The sequence below is a fragment of the Triturus cristatus genome, chromosome 9 (genome assembly GCF_964204655.1).
Source record: "Triturus cristatus chromosome 9, aTriCri1.1, whole genome shotgun sequence".
Taxonomy (NCBI): Eukaryota; Metazoa; Chordata; class Amphibia; order Caudata; family Salamandridae; genus Triturus; species Triturus cristatus.
The window spans coordinates 367,874,040-367,893,940 of NC_140592.1; the positions used below are offsets into that span (position 1 = coordinate 367,874,040).

At 42.2% G+C, this 19,901-nt stretch overlaps 1 protein-coding gene across 2 annotated transcripts in view; it reads right to left on the minus strand.

The window, feature by feature from the left end:
* RRP9 (ribosomal RNA processing 9, U3 small nucleolar RNA binding protein) overlaps positions 1 to 19,901 on the minus strand; it is a 153,736-nt gene that overhangs the window by 41,471 nt on the left and 92,364 nt on the right. For both annotated transcript variants that reach the window (XM_085625167.1, XM_085625168.1), the window contains exons 8-10: positions 15,198 to 15,290; positions 14,958 to 15,058; positions 13,739 to 13,873 (exon numbers count right to left, since the gene is read on the minus strand). In XM_085625167.1, the coding sequence (XP_085481293.1) occupies positions 13,739 to 13,873; positions 14,958 to 15,058; positions 15,198 to 15,290 (329 nt within the window). The remainder of the gene's footprint in view (positions 1 to 13,738; positions 13,874 to 14,957; positions 15,059 to 15,197; positions 15,291 to 19,901) is intronic.

Consider the following 19,901-nt stretch of genomic DNA (forward strand, 5'->3'; position numbering starts at 1 on the left):
GAGGTGCAATGAACGAGCGGCGGAGAGAAGGGGGACAGGATGTGAGGAGGAATGAGCGACTCCCGTTTTTCCTTTGCCAACTTTGCCGCAGTTTGTGAAAGAGGCAGTAAACAAAGTGCTGCACGGCATGTCTGTGCCTCGTGTGAAGTCGCAGCACCGCACTTTGTGAAAGAGCAATTGAAATAAAGATGTGAAAAAACGCCGCTGGCGAGAAGCAACAGGAGGCCCTCAATCGCTGAAAGTGAAAGCGATACATATGAAACAAGCATTAAAGGGTGCTCACGAGCGATGCGCTTGAGCAGAACAGGCCCGGGCATTTGTGTCTGAAAGCGCTGCGCTTTCAAAGTGAAAGTGGGCACTTCCATGAACTGGTAACAATAACATTAAATAAAACCGGAGGGGTGGAGCGGGAGGTGCAATGAACAAGCAGCGGAGAGAAGGGGGACGGGATGTGAAGAGGAATGAGCAGGCTCCCATTTCCTTGGCCAACTTCACCGCAGTTTGTGAAAGGGGCAGTAAACAAAGCGATGCACGGCATGTCTCTGCCTCGTGTGAAGTCGCAGCACTGCACTTGATCAAACATCAAAGCGGCCGCGAAAGTGAAAGCAAACGAGTGCTTTCAGGCCTCCAAATGGTGCGCGCGCCCGGCCGGCGCACATGCACTGTATTTGGAGGCCTGAAAAGCCACTGTTTGCACTTCCAAAACTCGCTTTCTATAAGTCTCGCCAGAGCAGCGCTAAAGCGCTGTCTCAGACGAGACCTAAAAAGCATCCGCATTGGAGCGTGATATGGCTGAAAACACAAGCTATTTTATTGAGTGCTAAAAACAAACACAAGAAAGTAGTCCCTAAAACAATACTCTAAAATGGGAGGAGTGGATGAATGACAAATATGGCCCTGCCCTCGTGAAAGAGGTAGACAGGAAGAGGCAGGACGCATGCATGGCATTACAAAAGAGGAAAAAGATTAGGAGAGCAACGATGGTACCAGCAAATAGGACTATGGGCAAGCTGAATCCCATAAAGTATATACAACATGTCTCTCCTAGAGACAGAGCATGCGTGCCATCTGAAGCAGAGACCTACAAATAAAAAAGTCACCAGAGAGCACTGCTCTTAAATTTACTTAACCTAATAACAGTTTATTTGAATTTGTAGAAAATGGATGTCCAAGCATAATCCAACTTCTTAGATTTCAATTATTCAAATGTATTAATCACGTCCAACTCCAAAATAGTTCCTACAAGCCAAAATTCACTTAAACAAGGAAAGATTACCCTGCTCTTTACCTTTGGACCTTGGAAAAATTCTCTGAAAAGACAAAACGTTTTGGCTGTTTTTAAAAGATTGCTGTGCTGGATATATACACACTTTGATAATAATTAAGCTTGAAATATTTTTCGTTTAATGTATTGTTCAATGAGAATACCTTTGGATCTTAAGTACATAAAAAACTGAGCAGTGGCTCCCCTTTCTTGAATAAAACTATGCCAAATGTGTTGATTTAGAAAGTGCTTGACTACAGCCAACACCCTCCTTGCCTGTTCTTCAGAACGACGTTGTGCACAAGGTGTGTTCAGAAACACTTGTGGAACAAGTTAATCAAGTGCAGGGAAGTCTTGTCTAGATTCTGACAAAGCACCAATCTACTGAAGAGTGACAGACATACTGTGGTGAATAAGGGGGTCTGAAGCACGAATTTCATTCATTCAGTTTGATGAGTGACCCATAATAGGAAAAGACTACATAACCCTCCACCTAAACAAGGAATCGACTGGGACAAGACATTTCATGAGTATCCTAGGAGCAGAGCTTGTTTCACACAAACTTCTTTTACTGTTGGAGTTAATAAAATGGTGTTCTTGTACTTGTATGAAAGACACTCATTTTTTGTTGGTGAATAACATTTGATCAGGATCTGCTGAACTGGGATAACGTTTTTTCTTATCACACTTTTGCATTTTACTTAATGGTTGGGATACCTTTTATATCAAATTGTGTTCATCCAGGATATACCACAGCCCAGATTACAGTACGTGATGACCAGAAACTGTCTTTTGTTGCTGCATAATTTAGTTACCCTGCCACCTAATTTGAAGTGACTATCCAGAAAACATGATTTACCAAGGTCGCTGATGAACCAATGTTTAGCTGCTGCTGATGATGATGTAAATGTTTATGTTGTTGGATGAAAAACAACTTGTTTCCACCTTTTTATGGCTAGCGTGATGTTCTAAGTAGTGGAGAGAAAGGAAGCTACATTGGTTTTAACAGCGTCCTGCAAGAAAACAAAGCTCATTTGCCCTTCGCGGACTACCTCAATTTCTAGAGCTGGCAGCTGAGAAAAATGCCAGTTTTCAGTTTGGAGTTCTTGCAATCATATGGCCACATCACATACCCTGTCAAAATTGGTTGCCATCTTGATTTACAGCACCTTATTAAAAAAGGGCATTTGCTTTACAGTGGCTATTCGAAAATCCTTTGAAAATCGACACAAAAAATGCATGATTGTAATATTTGACAGTAAACTGGGCGGAGGACAAAGTGGTGAACATTTCCAATGAGCCGAGAAGTCTCCAACGGAGACCATCAAAACAATGAAGCTAAGATCAATTCCCTACTTAACTGTGATGGGCAAGGATATATGGCTATGATGCCGCATGTAAGAGGATTAATAGATTTCTTGTCCTCATCACGGTCTAATTACACACTCCACTGGAAGATGCCAGCAGGGGTTTTCATACTTTACTTGCTATAGAAGGATGTGTTAAGGAGAAAACAAAATACGAAGAAATCTTGCTACAGAAGACATCAATAGAGCACATGCAGAATTATACGTGGTTAAAGAACAGTTCAGGCCTAAGCTTCCTGGTGATACAATGTAGGTGAGAGTTTACTACAAATTAGAATGCAAAATCAACAAGGTTTAGTTAAATGCAAACGCATGTTTAAACACGCCTTGAAGAGTATTATTATCACCACTCAAGCACGAATCTCATTCTCCTAGTTAATGAAAACGTAACCTGGAGAATATAGATGAAAAGCAACTTCAGTTAAGTGCACAAAGAGTCAGATAAGAAGTCTTGGAAGCAGAACGATAAACACGCATACACGTTTGAAGGAAAGTTAATGTACTAGGCTTTGTTAGACTTGCGGTAAGAAAATGCAGAAGAAATTTATGAGTTTAAAGGACACCGGTAATGTGATGTTTATGTAAAGTTTATGATTAACTAGATGACCAGTTATTAACTTTTGATAATTATATGTAGCTCAGCACTTTTTCCAATATGTAAGCAGGGCTCGAAAATTATAAAATTGTTACTAGACCAGCAGGTCTAGGAACTTAAAAAAATCTACTCGACCTAACTGTAATGCACTTGACCTCGGTCTCTGAAAGCTGAGCAAAAGTGACAAGTTAGCAAGATTTAAAGGCATTTTTATTACTGATCCACTTTGGGAGCAATAAAGATGCCTTTAAATCTTGCGAGCAATAAAGATGCCTTTAAATCTTGCTATCTTGTCACATTTGCTCTGCTTTCAGAGACAGGGGTCAAAAGTCAGTTTGTCTTCCCATTTGCCAGAAAGGGGGAGTAGGACCTAAAAATAGCTCATCCTAACTAAATCTGGCTCGCAAATGCGAGCAGGCGTGTGGATTTTTAGAGACTCGATAAGTGTCAAACTGAGTTCAGCGGGTAACCTCTGAGAAGACAGCTGTTCTCCCAGCTAAGACTAATAAACCTGCCTTTGCCTTGCCAAGAGAAGTCTTGTTTTTCTTTATTTGTTTTCCCGCAAGAGTTGGCGAGTCAAGCCAGGAGTCGCATTTGTCCTCAACCGATGGCTGCCACCGGAATACTGCCTACCCCCACTGCATAGACCATTGCACATATTTTGACAAGGTAAGCAGGCACCATGTTGCCACTCAGCCTCTGGTCTCACATGGTGTAATGATCAAAGCAACACTTCAAATTACATAGCAAAATTCAATGGAGCATCATCCACCTAGTGGAGCAGGGACACAAACCACATGGAAAGCAAGACAGAACAAATCTCCCTCCTTCAGAAACACAAGAACCTATGCATAGGAGCCTAAACATGTAATGTTTGCACAAACATGTTGACAAGACACCACACAGAGTACACTACAATCAAAAACAATAAGGAATATACTAAGCCATAACATCATAAGACCTGTATCAAGCAAATTCCATCCAGGAACTTAGCACAACACGTATTACTGAACCAGACACAAATCAAAGGAATCACAAAACCAGTATTTTTAAACCCTCACTCAGCTCAGAACAGGGCATCCTGTGCATAACACGATGGGTGTCTTTCAACCCTCACAACAGCAGTATGAAAAGGGTGTTTTTCAACCTTTATTCTAGCAATATCTGATGGGTATCTTTCAACCTTCACTTTAACAGTATGGAATCCTCACTCAAAATCTTGTGAAACACACACTGGGTGTCTTTCAACCCTCACTTATCCTATAACAGCAGAAAATCTAGGGAACCTTCACCTATCCTGTGACAACTGAGCACGTCACAAATTTAGCAATGAGGCTCTTTCAACCCACACTCATCTCAAAACAGGGGATCTTGTGGATTTATCAAAGGGTCTTGTTCAACACCAAATCTAGCTATATGGAGGGGGTGTCTTTCAAACTCTCATTCATACCTTCACAGGGCATCTCGCTCATCACCCACTGGGCATTCATCCCCCAATCATATAATTACAAGGCCTCTTGTGAATTGTGAGCCCAACGGCACTGCTGCAGTCATTTCCAAAGTACTTTCACAATAAACAGTGACATAGCACACACACAACTGCTTACCCAGCTATCCAGCTGAACTACAACTCAGAACAACAAAACAGTCTACATAGCATAGTAGGTGCAAAAATACTCCACTACTTTCAAAGGAAGGAATTCAATAAACACTAAACGCACATTTTGTGCCACTCCACTACACTTCCGAACACACAAAAATAAAGAACTCACATTTGGAAATATTTAGCTATTATAACTATTTCACACTGAAAACACTATTAAAGAGTTATATTTTCCCACAAAGCTAGTTTCTATAAAACAAATTATATACTGTCAAACTTAACATGCCACTAAAATATAACAAGAAACATTCCAGTGAAACTGCCACCAGTCGCCCAAGAAATAAAGCTTCTACTGTAAGCCTGAAATGTGTTAATTGGAAAAAATTCTGAAAAAGAAAAATAAAAGCCACGTTTTGCTTTATACCAAAATACTGATTTTCAACGTGTTTCCATTAACACGGACAAATCTCAATTGTAAGGCTCCAACTCTATGAAAGATGTCACGCTGCACACAAATAATGACCAAACACGCCTTTCACATTCTCTGTCGGACAGATGAATCTGCTCATCACCCAAACATGTGATCAGAAAAGGGCCACAGGTATTTAGAATTTTAAAAAAACCCTGGGATGAAGGCGCAGGCCTGTTGCTGCCAGAGCTTTCTCGTCAAGAGGGTCCCTACTTTATTGCCCCCCTCATAGTAAGTACTTTCAATGCACGGAGTATACACTCCACCTCATTACTGCGGTGCATCTGCAGCGGACACCGTAGGAGGGCCAGCTGGCGTTAAGTGCGCTGGGATGGGGCAGTACGGTCCTGGCATTCCAGGTCTCTGAAATATACAGTGAGACCGGTCTCAACCAACCTGGCAGGTCTCACCCTGCGATGGAGATAGAAGTAATCTAACCCCTAATAGTGGGTTTCGATTCATCCCAGAGTGTATGTGCTGAAATGTCCTGGTGAGTGGTAGTCTCGAAATAGTTGGTTATCACAGTGCAGATTGCCTCATGGTCCACAGGGTCCCACAGAAGTTGTGGAGGAGGGAATGTGGGGCAAGTCCCCCAATCTATTCCAAGTCACTTCTACGTGTGCGTGGTCAGAAATCGAGATCTCAGAGGTGAGGGCGGAGTCAAGGTCTAGTATAAGGGAATGAATGAGGAAGAAGTATTCAATACGTGAATATGACTGGTGTACATGGAAGAATAATGAAAAGTCCCTAGTGTCAGAGTGGCGGTATCTCCAAGCATCCACCAATATCAGGTCAGCTATTTAGCGCTTAAGGCCGCAGACAAGGCACCGGTTCCCTGGAAGGTGGCTGCAGCACGATCTAGAGAAGGGCCCCAGACCAAGTTAAAGTCTACTCCCAAAATAATATCTCCAAATCCAGAGTCTGTACAGCAGTTCCACTTTGTCCTGTAGAGGTACCAGAAGAACCATTGAGTAAGCTAGGTTTGGGCATAATGGGACAGGCTGATTTATTACAACTGGCAGAGAGATGCGCCCTAGTGCTAGTTGAGATAATCAAAGTTGTTAGAATATTGCATAGGTTAAGTCACAACCAGACGTGTGCTGGAGTTCCCTACTGATTTGTTTGTGTGGGAGGGCATCTCTTGGACCATCATCATGGGTCTAATTTGTGTCAGGAGACAGAGGAGTTTTCCAACAGTCTCTCTATTGTTCATTGTCGGACTGCAGTTTATGCACCTCAGGAGAATGGTCTTGTGAAACAAATCAACCGTTTGGTAAAATCATGTGTGCGAATGGCAGAAGAGACAGGAGTACCACTCAGAGGAGTGCTGCAGGGGAACTGGTTTGTCCATTACTTAATCACAAATTATGTCAGTCTCCCCAGTGCCCCCCCAAAAACGTCCTGCGCCCTCGATAGAGAGTCCATCCAACAATTTGTCTTGCGCCAAAAGGGATTTTGACGTCTCCTCACAGCCCGCACTTCGCCTCGTAACACGTGGGGAAGCCCAAAATAACCATCCCCCCTGGGAAGGCGGAATAATCTACCGCCCCAGGATAAGGACATGGCTTTTAAGAAACTGAGGTCGCGAACCATTTTTATGAAACGAATGGGAACTGAAGAGGCAACCAGGAAGTCCTCCAATAAAGCGGTGAAAAGTGGACGGATAACAAGGACTCCCGCAATAACTAATTATTTTTCCACACTTACCAATAAAGACCAAATAGAAAGTCAACTGCAAAATAAAGGAACTAAACCCGAACTTAAGGAGGGTGGTAAAGACATATCGGGAGTATTACACGACCAATCAAGTGAACAAAACCTAACAAACCCTGAATTTGACCCAGAACAAAATTCTAGCCCTTCTGTTATAGAGGAATCCCCTCTGGAATCAGACCTATCTGGTCTTATTACTCAGAGTCTATTAAACATCCAACGCAGTACTGATTGTAACAACTTATGCCCAGAAACAATTGTCAAGGAGGACGATAAGAAGCTCGAACCGCAAATAAGGCCAGAGGAGATACTTACTAGTACACTACAAAAATCCCCGGACCGAATAGTTGAACTCGAATACTCACCAGACCTTTATATGTTTAAATCCTCCAGCATGACTAATCACAACACTCCTGTGTCCAAATCACTCTTTATCTTGCAAGAAATTTTAGAATCAGTCCTCTCACTCTTAGGCCATATTCTGGAGAACTCAGACCAAGCCCTTGATGCTCAAATAGGAATACTAAAATTCCTAGTAGAAGAAAAAAGAAAAAAAGATCACTCAGAGTCAACAAAAACACAAGAAAAGCCAGTAAACCCTCAAGAGGCAACAGGTAATAATAATAATAATAATAATATCACCAACATGCTGCAAGTTCAGGAAAAAAGCGACACCGGTACTCAAATGAAAGGCACTCAAAACGAAAGGAAGACCAAATAAGGGCACCCAGAATAACCACCAGGAACCAATTATATATTCCCTAAAGAAACTCTTCAGAGAAGACACAATTGACGCTCACAACCTATATCCTATTTTCACTAACACCAAAAATAAATCATCAGCGCCCGGTTCGGTGAACGACCAAGGAAAGAAGGCAAACATCATCCTCGACGGTGAACAAGCGGGAGACACACAAGAAATCAAGAAGGAGCTAGGAAAAAAAAAAGAGGAAAACCGCAACGTAGAATTAAAAAGAAGAAAGCGCGTAGACTCAAATTCCAGAAAGTAATAACTCTCCCCGCATCCCAGTAAGAGCATGAAGAAAGCACAAAAATACCTACTCCCACAAAGGGAACACACTGAAACGCGGCGGAAAACACAGACAATAAAATTCCTCGACAATATATCACTTTAAATCCAAGAGCTGAAGAATTTCACCTCAATCTAACAACAACAGGGTCAAGGGAGCGCTTTAAAGGGCCAGTTGATTACAACAAAAAAGCCCCTCTAGGGGAAGAAACATCGTCAAAACTTTTACAAATAACAGAGCTTTTTCCAACAGACAACATTCCCCTAAATCGAGGCAGAATAGTCAACCTTCTTCAACGCATAACTCCGTTACAAACCCTAACAAGAAAAGAGATCGACTTAGTAATATTCCCAGACAAAGAAAATACCAAAATAGCGGTGGTAGCATTTCGGTCACCGGTGTTACCAGGGATCATCCTAAGAGAACAAGAGACCTTACAAAAATGTGGCTATGATCTGGTCCCTACACAGGAAACCACAGTCAACCACCCGGCAAAATTGTCCAAAGGACCCTTACGGGAAAACCCTCAAATTCAATACAAAACTCCCTACAGAATTGAAGACTCAGAAACAAACTCAAATTCAGACCAAAATTTAAGGATCTCAGTAAAGAACGGAGAAAGAAGTTTGGAGCCATGATGCAGAAGCAAAGGAAGAAGCAAACTCATTCCAGTCATGGTCATGGATTTCAGAGTCACTTAACGGTAGGAAAAATGCGAAGTACCCGACTCAACCCGTTTAGCAACGGCCTTTCGATAATATCCTGGAATATGGCAGGGAAAACCACAGAAAAAATGACGGAAGTCCTAAAAAATCGACCGGACATACTGGCATTACAGGAAACTTGGTCCATAAAAACCTTTTACCAGGATGGATATTCCGTTTATGACACCCCTGCGCAGGAAGCTAAACGGGGACACGCAAAGGGAGGGATAGCTATCCTACTAAGGGAAGAGTATCTCTGGGCTCAAGAGATCGTTGACACCAAATCTAAGCAATTCCAGTGTATAAAAATTAGGTTGGAGATTCACTCCTCAGACCCCCAAAAAGGTTTATTACTCTTCAATGTATATGTCCCTCCCGGACCAAAGAACGATGTCCAATTTGAGAAAACCTTTGAAACTATTCAACAAATAATCGAAGCTCAATCTTACCTGCCATTCCTGAAAATGGGTGATCTCAACGGAAAAATATCAAACAACGAAATCTCCAACTGGGCGAACTGGTACAAAGATGAAGTTCTAGAAATACCGGCGCCGACATTCCAGACTAGAAGCTGGGCTGATAAGGGGGAAAATGCTATTAGCGTCACTCCCAATACTAAATGGAATTATTTTGAATGGGAACGTGGAAGGCGACATTCCAGCATCGCATACCAGACGGGAAATAGTACCCTCTCAATCCTAGATTATATGATCAGCAGTATGGAGTTATTTGAGTCCGCCTCACATCTCCGCATCTACTTCACTGAAGAGAGTGAGCACGCAATCCTGCTATTACATACGCAATGGAAGATAAGCACCTGCTCTCCTAGTCAAATCATGTATAAACATAGCACTGTGGAGGCAAAAACAAACCAAAGGAGGCTCTACTGGAATTCATCTATGTTAGATAAAATAACTACTCTAATCGATACAAATCATCTCCTAACTACAGAATTCTCCGCTGATATAATAAACTTTGAATCCATTATCGAGACCTTAAAGCAATTTTTTCGAAACAAAAATTGCAACAAGTCGTACCAGTAACGAATAAAAACAAAAATAAAACCTCAAATTCCGTAACTACAAAAAGATTAAACAAACTTATCAGAGCGCAATATGTGGACCGCTCAATCACAAGACAGGCAGAAATTAACAAACTGAAAAATCAACTTAAACGAGAAAAGTGTCGCTTAAAAAGAATAACAGGACAAAAACTGGGTCGATCTACAAATTGCGGCAAAACAGCGCAACCAACGATCATACTGGTCATTAATCGCAAAGGAAACCGAAACAAAAAAGGCCCTGCATCCCATTCCAGTTCCACCTCAAGAATGGGAAATCTACCTGACAGCTTTGTACAGAGCAAACACGAGTAATGAAGAGGCTGTAAATCCTGGGAATAACAGCGAAGGTAACAACGCTCTGATCGGAACCGCCTCCCCGTTCTCAATAGAAATGCACATCCGAAAGGCGAGATCCACAGGTGACTCCGGCCCAGACCAAATTCCAATCAAGGTCTTGCAGGCAGATCCTAAGGGATAGAGTAAGATGCTTTCTCCCCTCTTTAACTTCATCTTCAAAACAGGATCAGTGCCAAAATCCTGGACGGGGAGTATCATAATACCGATCTTCAAAAAAGGGTCAAGACATCAGGCTGGCAACTATCGCCAAATAGCATTACTAGATGCCACGGGGAAAATCTTCGCCGCCGAAGTGTTGGACCAACTTAAAAATTGGGCATTTTCTCAGGATTTAATCCCCTTATATCAGGCCGGCTTCAGGCCTAACCATTCGGTTATCGACAACATCGCGACACTACAAACAATCCTCGACAAATACGTTGTAGGAAAATCCCAACCGGTATACGCAGCATTCATCGATTTCTCTACCGCATTTGATCGAGTAGACAGACCATCACTCTGGAAAAAACTGAGGAAGTTAAAAATCCCTGAACAATTATTACAAATTATAATTACACTGCATTCGCACACGTGGTGTCAAGTGCAAATGGGGAGTGAAAAGGGCCTGACCAATATAATTCCAACAGCAAATGGTCTTAAACAGGGGTGTCTCTTAGCCCCCTTGTTATTTTCACTATATCTCAGTGATTTGCCTCAGCACTTGCAACAAACGCCAAGTCTGCCTCCAAAGACCGCAGCCCATAATATTCACGCCCTCTTATATGCAGACGATATCGTAATGTTAGATCTTACGCCCTTTGGCCTGCAAAGACTTCTAGACACTCTGAACAAATATAGCCAGGAAAACTTCTTAATACCGAATCTCACCAAAACAAAAATAGTCTCCTTCTCAGGAAGAAAAAGAAGCACCAAATTTTGTTGGAGACTCGGCGCCGGAATAATAGAAGAGACAGAGGAATATACATACCTGGGTAGGATTTTCACTAAGACATTAAAAATCAATTTACAGGTTAATAACCTGACTAGGAAATCCGAGGTGCATGCCGGTGCCCTTCAAAGACTATACGTGGCTTCAGGCAACAGACATTTTTCATCCCTTCTCAAAGTATATAGTACAAAGATACCTCCAGTTTTATCATTTGCTTTGGAATATATTCCAATAAAACAGTGGTCATTCCTGGACCAAAAAGAAGGGAAGATACTGAGGAAAATGCTGAAGGTATCACATTCCACCCCGGTGCAAGCTCTTCGCCTCGAATTCTCTATCACGAGCTCCTATTCAAGAGCTATTGCAAACGTCATCAGGTGGGCATATAATCTGCTGCACGCAAAGGCTGGAACTCTTCGTTCACTACTTAAAATCGAGACCTTTGACTGTGACGATCCGAAACAAGTATTCTTCAGCAACATGTCCACTGTATTTAAACTAGCTGAGATTAATGTTAACCTGTTGCTCACGTGGACTCCGTCACAATTGAAACTCTTTTTAAAATGTTTCACCCCCAGACTCAGTTATGACCTTGATTTTTCACACTGTGCGAAATGGACTCTGTATAAAAGTTTCACGGAAATAATCGCACCTAAGCAAGTGCAACAATATACATACTTCAATCTCTCGCACGGAGCAAGGAGATCAATTATCCTGTTAAGGCTCGGCATTTTACCAGTGCTAACCACAACATCAAGATGGCACCCAAACGGATCTTCATTATGTAACTTCTGCCACGGAGGGGAGCAGGATGTAGAACATCTTTTATTCATATGCCCTAACCCAAAAGTAGTGGCAGCTAGGACAAAACATCTGTATCCTATATACATTAACTGCCGTATCACCACCGTAAAGGATTTGATCACAGTATGCAAATTTCCTCCTAATGAACTAGTTTGTTATAATTTTTAAAACCTTTTTTAGCTTTGTATTAATATGAAACTCTAAAAGTATATGTAACTGAATTTTATTGTATAAAATGTGTGGTCCTCAGTAGAGTACCAAAACAAATAAAATAAACTGAAACTCAATGTCTCCTTTTCAGTGCTTGAAGGGAAGGAATGCAGTAACCAAGCTTGACCTGTTATGACTCCCAAAGAAAAGAAAGTCAGGGTGGAGTTAGAGAGCCTGGCCGACTATCAACAGAGCTACAAACAATACCAGGATGTGAAGCATGGTTTCTGTGAGGAAACCAGGATGGGTGACCAAGGGAAGATCTAGCTATAAAGGAATGTAAATAGCTAAGGTCAAAAGGAACAGATGTTCTGGAAAGTGGTGAAGTATGTCACAGCTGGCCAAATAGGACATGGTGAGGCAATGAGTCCTAGCACAGATGGGAATCAAAAAACAGTACAAGTCCTTAGACATTTCAGTGGCCAGGATCCTTAGTTCAAGGATTATGTACTCCGGTAGAAAGAAGATCATCCCATCTATTTGCCACATTCAAATATTACCATCAGCCCTAGCATGTACGCTGTGTACTATTTCTAGATGTTTATTTTTATGTTGACTATGCTCCGTTTTTCCTTATGCTACGTAAATAGCTAGATGCAGGTCTTCCGTTACCCTAGACATTGCAAGATGTATTTTGTGTATTTGTTGGTGGTGGAAGATCTGTTGTGATTGGTCCTTCATCGCCTTAGAATCCTTGCATGCCATATAGATTGAATGTTTCGCTGCCTAGGTTACAGTAAGTCAAAAACAACTTTCAAGAGTACCTGCTGAAACTCTGCCCTCTGCGGCACCCTTTACTGTGCCTATGCCCTCTGCTATGTCCTCTGCTGTGCCCTTTACTTTTGTTGGTGGTAGATGAAAAAATCTGAAGATAAACTACAAGTCTCTTTGCTGTGATTTAGACTCAACATGTTGTGAAATTCCAGGAACAATACCTTGGAATGTTGTACGGAGTGCTGACACTTTTCAGACACTCACCCCCAGTCACAGATCCGGGTTGAATCCATCATCATTCTTTAGCTCACTTTGCCACCTCAGTTCAGACCCAGCCATATGCAAATCAGTCTTGACCCCATGCCTCATGGGAACAGTCCAGCCATAACTGCCAAGCCAGTCTAGGCACACCCTGCCAATTTAGGGCTTACAAACCAGTCCCAGGATGCTCCTTTCTGGTCCAGGGAGGGCCTGGCCTTGCAGTTCGGGCTGGACTATCCCCATGAGGCACAGGGTCAAGACTGATTTGCATATGGCTGGGTCCAAACTGGGGTGGCTTAGTGAGCAGAAGAATGATGGATTAAACCCAGATCTGTGACTGGGGGGTGACTGACTGAACTGTTTCAGCACTCCGTCCATCATCTTATTGTGCTTTCTATGTTCATCCTAAGTGGCCATGGAAACCCCAGACGTGGGTCCCTTGCTCACTTTGCAACTGGATTCAAGCTAGCCTGACCGATGAGGCGTCAAACTCCGAAACTGTCCATCATCTTCTGGTGTTTGCTACAATACCTTAATTTAACATCTGCACAAAACTGCATCTCAAAACATTAACTCTAATCCACTCTAAATATTGTGCAAGTCTCCAATATCTATGCCACGTTATTACACTATCAAAGTGAGACAGAAAACCTACTCATGGCCATGGAACACCAGCTGGGACTCTTCTGCGATTTTCCAAACCCGAACTGTGCCATCTCTTCCACCGGCTGTAACACAGCGTTCCCGGCTCAGGCTATCCAATCCAGTAATCACATCCTGGTGCCCAAATCTGCAAGAGACAAGAGGAAGACAGTAAAAATAATATACCATTGAGAACAATACTTAGTTCTTTTTCAGCTAACAGCAAATGCATTAATCTCACAGAGACATTTTATACAGCATCTGAAGCGGCAGCAAAAACATTTTACAGTACTTACGGTAAAAGCATTGGATATTTACAAAATTACTAGTAACAGCTAAAATTACAGCTGCAGTTTTTCCACAGAACAGAGTGTTGTAGGTGGGCTGGTGGAAAACAGGGGGGGGGGGCGGCAAAGGGGTTTTAGACAGAACAAGAAATTAAGGAGTGAAAAAAGAAAGGGAAGGAAAAAAAAGAAACGGAAGAAAAAAAAAAAATAGAGGGTAAACATCCAAAGAGATTCGAGCAATAGAACTACACCACGGCAACCTCTTAATACTGTACTAAACACATTATTCTAGTCAAATGAAACTTTCTGTAGAAAAAGGAAGTCATCCCTGTCACTTGAAGTTGTGTTTTTGACAGAGGCACTTGTTAATTTGAGCTGGCAGGTGGGGCACCCTGGCACTCATGGGGTGGGAGGGGGTAAACTCTTATTTTCCTTATCAGACTTCGACCCAGAGGAAGAGAGAAAAAACGCAAATGGGGGGAGGGGGGGGGAGAAAAATATGCGACAACTTTGAGAAAGGAAAAGAGCAGGAATGTGCAACAGTAAGATAAAGAGGCACACAGCATGTCCGGCGGTGGATTATAGAGGCAAGAGGTGGAATCAAGACTATGCAGTTTTGGTAGTCAGCATTCCAAAACTCTATAGCGCTGTCCGTGGGATTCAGAGGGAAACTTTGGGCCCTGGCACTTATCCTTTTACTAATCACTGGGCTGAGGACTAGTGTGGCACGTTACCCAGACAGCACTAGCCAGCAAAGCAGGAGATGTAGCAAGTGCCATAATATTTCAATGCCAACAGCAGTAAAACAGTCACAATGGAAATGGTAAAAACAGCCATGCATCACCTAGAGCCGCCATTTTCCCAAGACTAAATCTTAGCTGTGCTCACAGCCAATCATCACCCAGATATTCCACCAGAATCATTAGAGATCAGATCTTTACTTACAATGTTTCAACATAGGCATTCTCAGCTACGTTCCAGACTTTTATGGAGCGATCATGTGATGCACTGTACAGTTGGTGTGTGCCTTTCCGGAATGACAAACCCTGTATAACAGAAAAAAGACAACAGTTCAAGTTATCAGGGCTGTTATGGATATAGCAAGTAAAGTCCAAAAGTCCCACCATTTCATCTCAGTTTCACTAGTTACTCAGGAAAAAAAACAAAGAAAAAAAAATTACTAACCGAGACAGGACCCCGGTGACCTGTGAACTTGTGCAGATGTTGGCATGATGCAGGATCCCAAATCATGATCAATTTATTTTGATCTCCGGTCGCCTGAAGAAAATATTACAATAAAATGAGGGGTAAAATAGACCAGCTTGCTATATGTGAATATAAATACTAGTCAGAACAGAAATTGCGCGATACTTCAGCATACCACAGTTCTAATAAATTAGGCATGTAATGTGACAACCAGACTAACACTCAGAATCCAATAACAGCGCACTCAAACACCTTCAGACAGTTTGTGTTAAAGGGAAGGCACCAGTAGAACACCGAACAGAAATAGGAACTTGCGAACGGTTATGCTAACCATACAATTGCATAAATTGCAAGACACTCAAAAAGCAGACAGATATGAGGATATACGGCTGCATACAATACAGATCGCATTCAGAGTAATGATTTCAACATACTACAGTTCAGATGTGGAGATTTGGACATCGCAAATTTAAAAGAAGCATTGGCATAGCGGCCAATAGGTCTCGCTTTTGGGACCTTATGGATTTATTTTGAAGTGTTGTCTATGTTGTAGAGTATTGTGGCTGATGTGTTTTATGTAGAAAAGTTGTAATAAAAAGTGTTATATGTTGTACTTAATGGTATTGTGTAGTGTATTGATGTTGCATTGAGTATAGTGTAATTATGTGGTACTGAGTTATGTGTAGTGTATGTATGTATATTATATTGAGTGTAGTTATACATTTGTGGTGTGTTAGTGTGTGGCACTGAGTGACTATGTGGATTGTATTAATGGTGTGTTGAGTAATTATGTGGTATGTAATTCTGAGTTATTGAGTGGTAGTATTTGGGGTGCACTGATTTACACATGCAAACATACACTGTCACACAAACAGGCACGCGCACAAACACAGGGTAGCGTATGCGAACATACCGAGAAGTACACACACACACACAAACCCACAGACACACAAAAACACGCACAGAGATATACACTGTTCCAGTCGTACAAAAACAGAGATAAACGCACGCACACTGGAACACACGTGCACACGCACGCATGACCAAGCACAGACATACTCACACGCACTGACAAAAAATGCAAGCCAGAACTATTGACTTTGTCAATCCTTGTTTTTACGCTTCTTCCGCACAGACAGCATTCAGGCGGTCGTTCATTCTATCACAGCTTGTGAATGAGTCATGCACTCCGGTCTGTGCTGGCTGACCAATGAGAGCGCTAATACGGCACTACTCTTAGAACAGGCATTTTCTTGGCGAATCACTTAATCTCCCAGTGTCCACCAAAAAAGGCTCAAGCACCGGTGTTGATTAAGTGCCGTTTTTTTTTTTCCTCTGAGTACACAATTATGTATTTTCAGAAAAGGGATTTTAAAAAATAGAGTTCTTGTTCTTCCAAGCAAGATACGATTATTAAGTCTTGGTGAACTATATTTTCAATGAGATCCACTTAATTTGTGTAGTTGCATAATTTATCTTTAGTTACACAGTATGTTGTATAATTTACCAGTCCTTAGAAAAACAAAAAGTGATAGGTGGAAAGATTAAATCAGACTCAGTCACCCAATCGTTATTTGTCAGGGCCACATTCCAATCTATAATGTTGTGCCTACTATTCCACTCTATACAGAGACCAGCCATATGGAAATAACACTTGGTCCTGCTGCAACAGGAAGAGTCTGGTTTGATCTGCCAGGCACAACCAATCACAGACCAGTGTCGTGATTTGGGGCACTGTCACTGAGGTACAGCGTCAGTCTAATAGCACAGTGAGCATCGCACTAGGTCTGCGCATAACCATCGCTGACACACAATTTGCATTTCCTTGGCGTATAATTTAACAAACACTGCAGCACAACTCATCCTCCATTGCCGTCAGTAGGGGAAAGACAGAGCAACCTTACTGACTAATGGAGAGAGGATGTAGCCTAACTTATGGGTTGTCGACTTCAAATCTGGGGAACCAGGTTAGAGTCTCTGCAACAAAGCTCAACATCTTGTGATTCTGGGCAAATCACTTAATCTTCATGTGCCTAACAAAAAAAAATAAAGTGTCCTCATGTAACGCAACTGGTGCTCATGTAAAGCACTCTGGTACCTGATTTCTTGTCAGGTTTGCGCTATATAAAACTTTGGCAAAAAAAATGCTTGTAAAAGATTGCAGTGTGTGGCATAGTCAATCAGATATCAAACCTAATGTGAGAATGATTCACTGGTTCCTTGCGGCATGTAATTGGCACTGGTCTATGGCTCAGTCTCCCGATTCCTATAAACTACAATCCACCCCTTGGTTAAAATGCTCATCAGGTAAACTTTTAAATTACAAAGATTATCGTTTGATACATTGAATACAACACCCTGGATCAGCGTGGACAGAGAGAAAACATTGTAGAACCTCTTGGTCAATCTTTAGAGAATTTAGGGACAGGCGAGCAAGGCGTAAAAAAAAAAAAAAGTAAAAAAAAAAAAGAAACCGAAAATCCAACAAATTTAAACTCTCTACCCTTGTTCTTGGAAGTTCAAAAGAAGAAAGAGGGAATAAAGAGGCATCCACAGGAGGAGTGAGGCGAAGCGAAAGCGCCTTTGAAGGTATCTAGAGATGGTTCCATGGCCACGCACAAGCCATGGAGTAAAACCTCATTAGCTCCAGGAAGCGAACAGGAGTGACAGCTTCTGAGCGAGCGGGAAGAGTGGTGGCAAAATGTTTGATTCCGCAGAAAAACTGAAAACATTTAATAAAGTCGTCTGTATCACCGCCCCTCCCCAGGAGCGTTTTATCCCTTCTCGCGGGGCTCTGAGGGAGAGAAGCGAGACCTAGCCCCCCCCCCCCCACACACCTCCCCCCCCACACCACACTTCACCGGGTGTTCCTTCTCTGCTCTATTGATCTTTTAATTATGACACTAGAGATTCAGGGCAGAGGTTTTGGTTTGAGCACCAAAATTTCAAGCGCAAGTGGAAATGATACGACAGCGGGTTGTGAGCAAACAGACCAAATAGAAAAACTCCCGGTGTAGCCCGCGGGTTAACAAGTGGGAGGGGAGGGGGGGGGGTGCCTGATGCAGGTTTAAAATGTGATTAGCTTCCTTGCTGTGGCCCCTGTTTCTGAGACACAGACACCAACGCCTCAGTTGTAACTACTACGACCGGTCTTGCTACCCAACCTGAAAGTCCATTTTACATTAAATCAAATGTTTATCTTCCCTTGGTTACACATACCTCTAGCAGTGTTCTGCCTTCACCATGTTCCCAGTGCCTAAACCACTCCCCCCATTAGAGCAGGGAAAAACCAAAAGGTTAGCGGGTGCTGGTATACTGGGAGAGGGAAACGCTGTTTGGCATCCGTGAGTGGCTACGCTCTCCCACGCCTTCAGAGTTTTTTTTCCACTGGAATAGCAATAAGTGCATTTTTCAGTCTGTCTCTCCTTACAGGAGAAGTCCCATTGTGACCGCCTTACTACTGCCTGGCTCATGAATAGCCATCACGTTTCTGATATCTTCACAGTCCATTGAGCTATCAATGCAAAAGCCAGATCTACTCTTTCCCTCAGTACCCTCCCGATTCTGCCCATCATCCTCTGTCACTCCACTCAAATAATTTCACCATTTTGCCCTGTAAGTCAAGTAACTCATGTTTTGGAAATGGCTACAGAAGTGACCGAGATACAGCAAGTATGGAAAGACAGTCATCCAAATACATTTTTGAACAGAGTTCTCACCCATTAAGCCCTCCTGGATTTTTTGCTTTTGAACCATTCCAATTTTTAGGTCTGCTGTGCAGAAGTCTCATTCACTTTAAGCTCCAGTAAAATGGATTTGATTAACAGGTAGTGCCCCCCTTTTTAAGTAAGACGGGCTGCTGCTTAGCTGGGGTGAAAGGTCTTGGGATAGTTACAAGTGAACAACTGTGCACATCTGAACAGACTTAACAAGGGGAACTATCTAACTCAGTCTGATACCTGCGCACAGCTAGCTGGTTGAAAATGGGGCATTTTATTAATTGTTTATGGTAGGCCTTATAATTTACATTTGGCATTTCTTTTGACTATAGTGCTTCCCTGCATGTTTGTAGTGCTTAACTGTATTCACACTGTAGATGAACGTTGTACCAAAAACAACTTCACATTGTTGATACCTAGAAATGAGTTTAATATCTTTCTATAGGTAAAAGTGCAAATAGAATATCAAATGGGCAATAGCTGCATTACTTCATGTACTTTGGGTTTTGGTCATATATCTGAGTCAGTCCTTAATTAGATTTGGGTTTTGAACTATCGTACTGGTCAAGCCAACTACTTTGCTGGCAGCAGGGAGATCAAAGCCTTTGACACACTATGCCCATCTCCAAGAGATGAAACTAGTTCTTTAACCTGGGAAAATTCTGCCCAAGCTTCATTAACTGCATTCATCTTCCATTCCCAGAGAAACATTAGGGAAGCAGCCAGACCTCGGTCTCCATTCACTCCAGGAAGTCCATTTGAAATATTGGTGGGAAAGAAGCAGTTAGAACAGTGGCAGTTGTGGGTGGAATTAAAGCTCTTAGACACTTGTGACCACTGACCAGTTGAAGTCTCCATACTGAAAAGTCTTAGGATGCTGTGTACAAGGGATGGGAGAGGCGATTGTATGAAGCTGGCTTTTTGATATATTAAAAATCTGATACCGCATAAAGTGTCCTGGGGT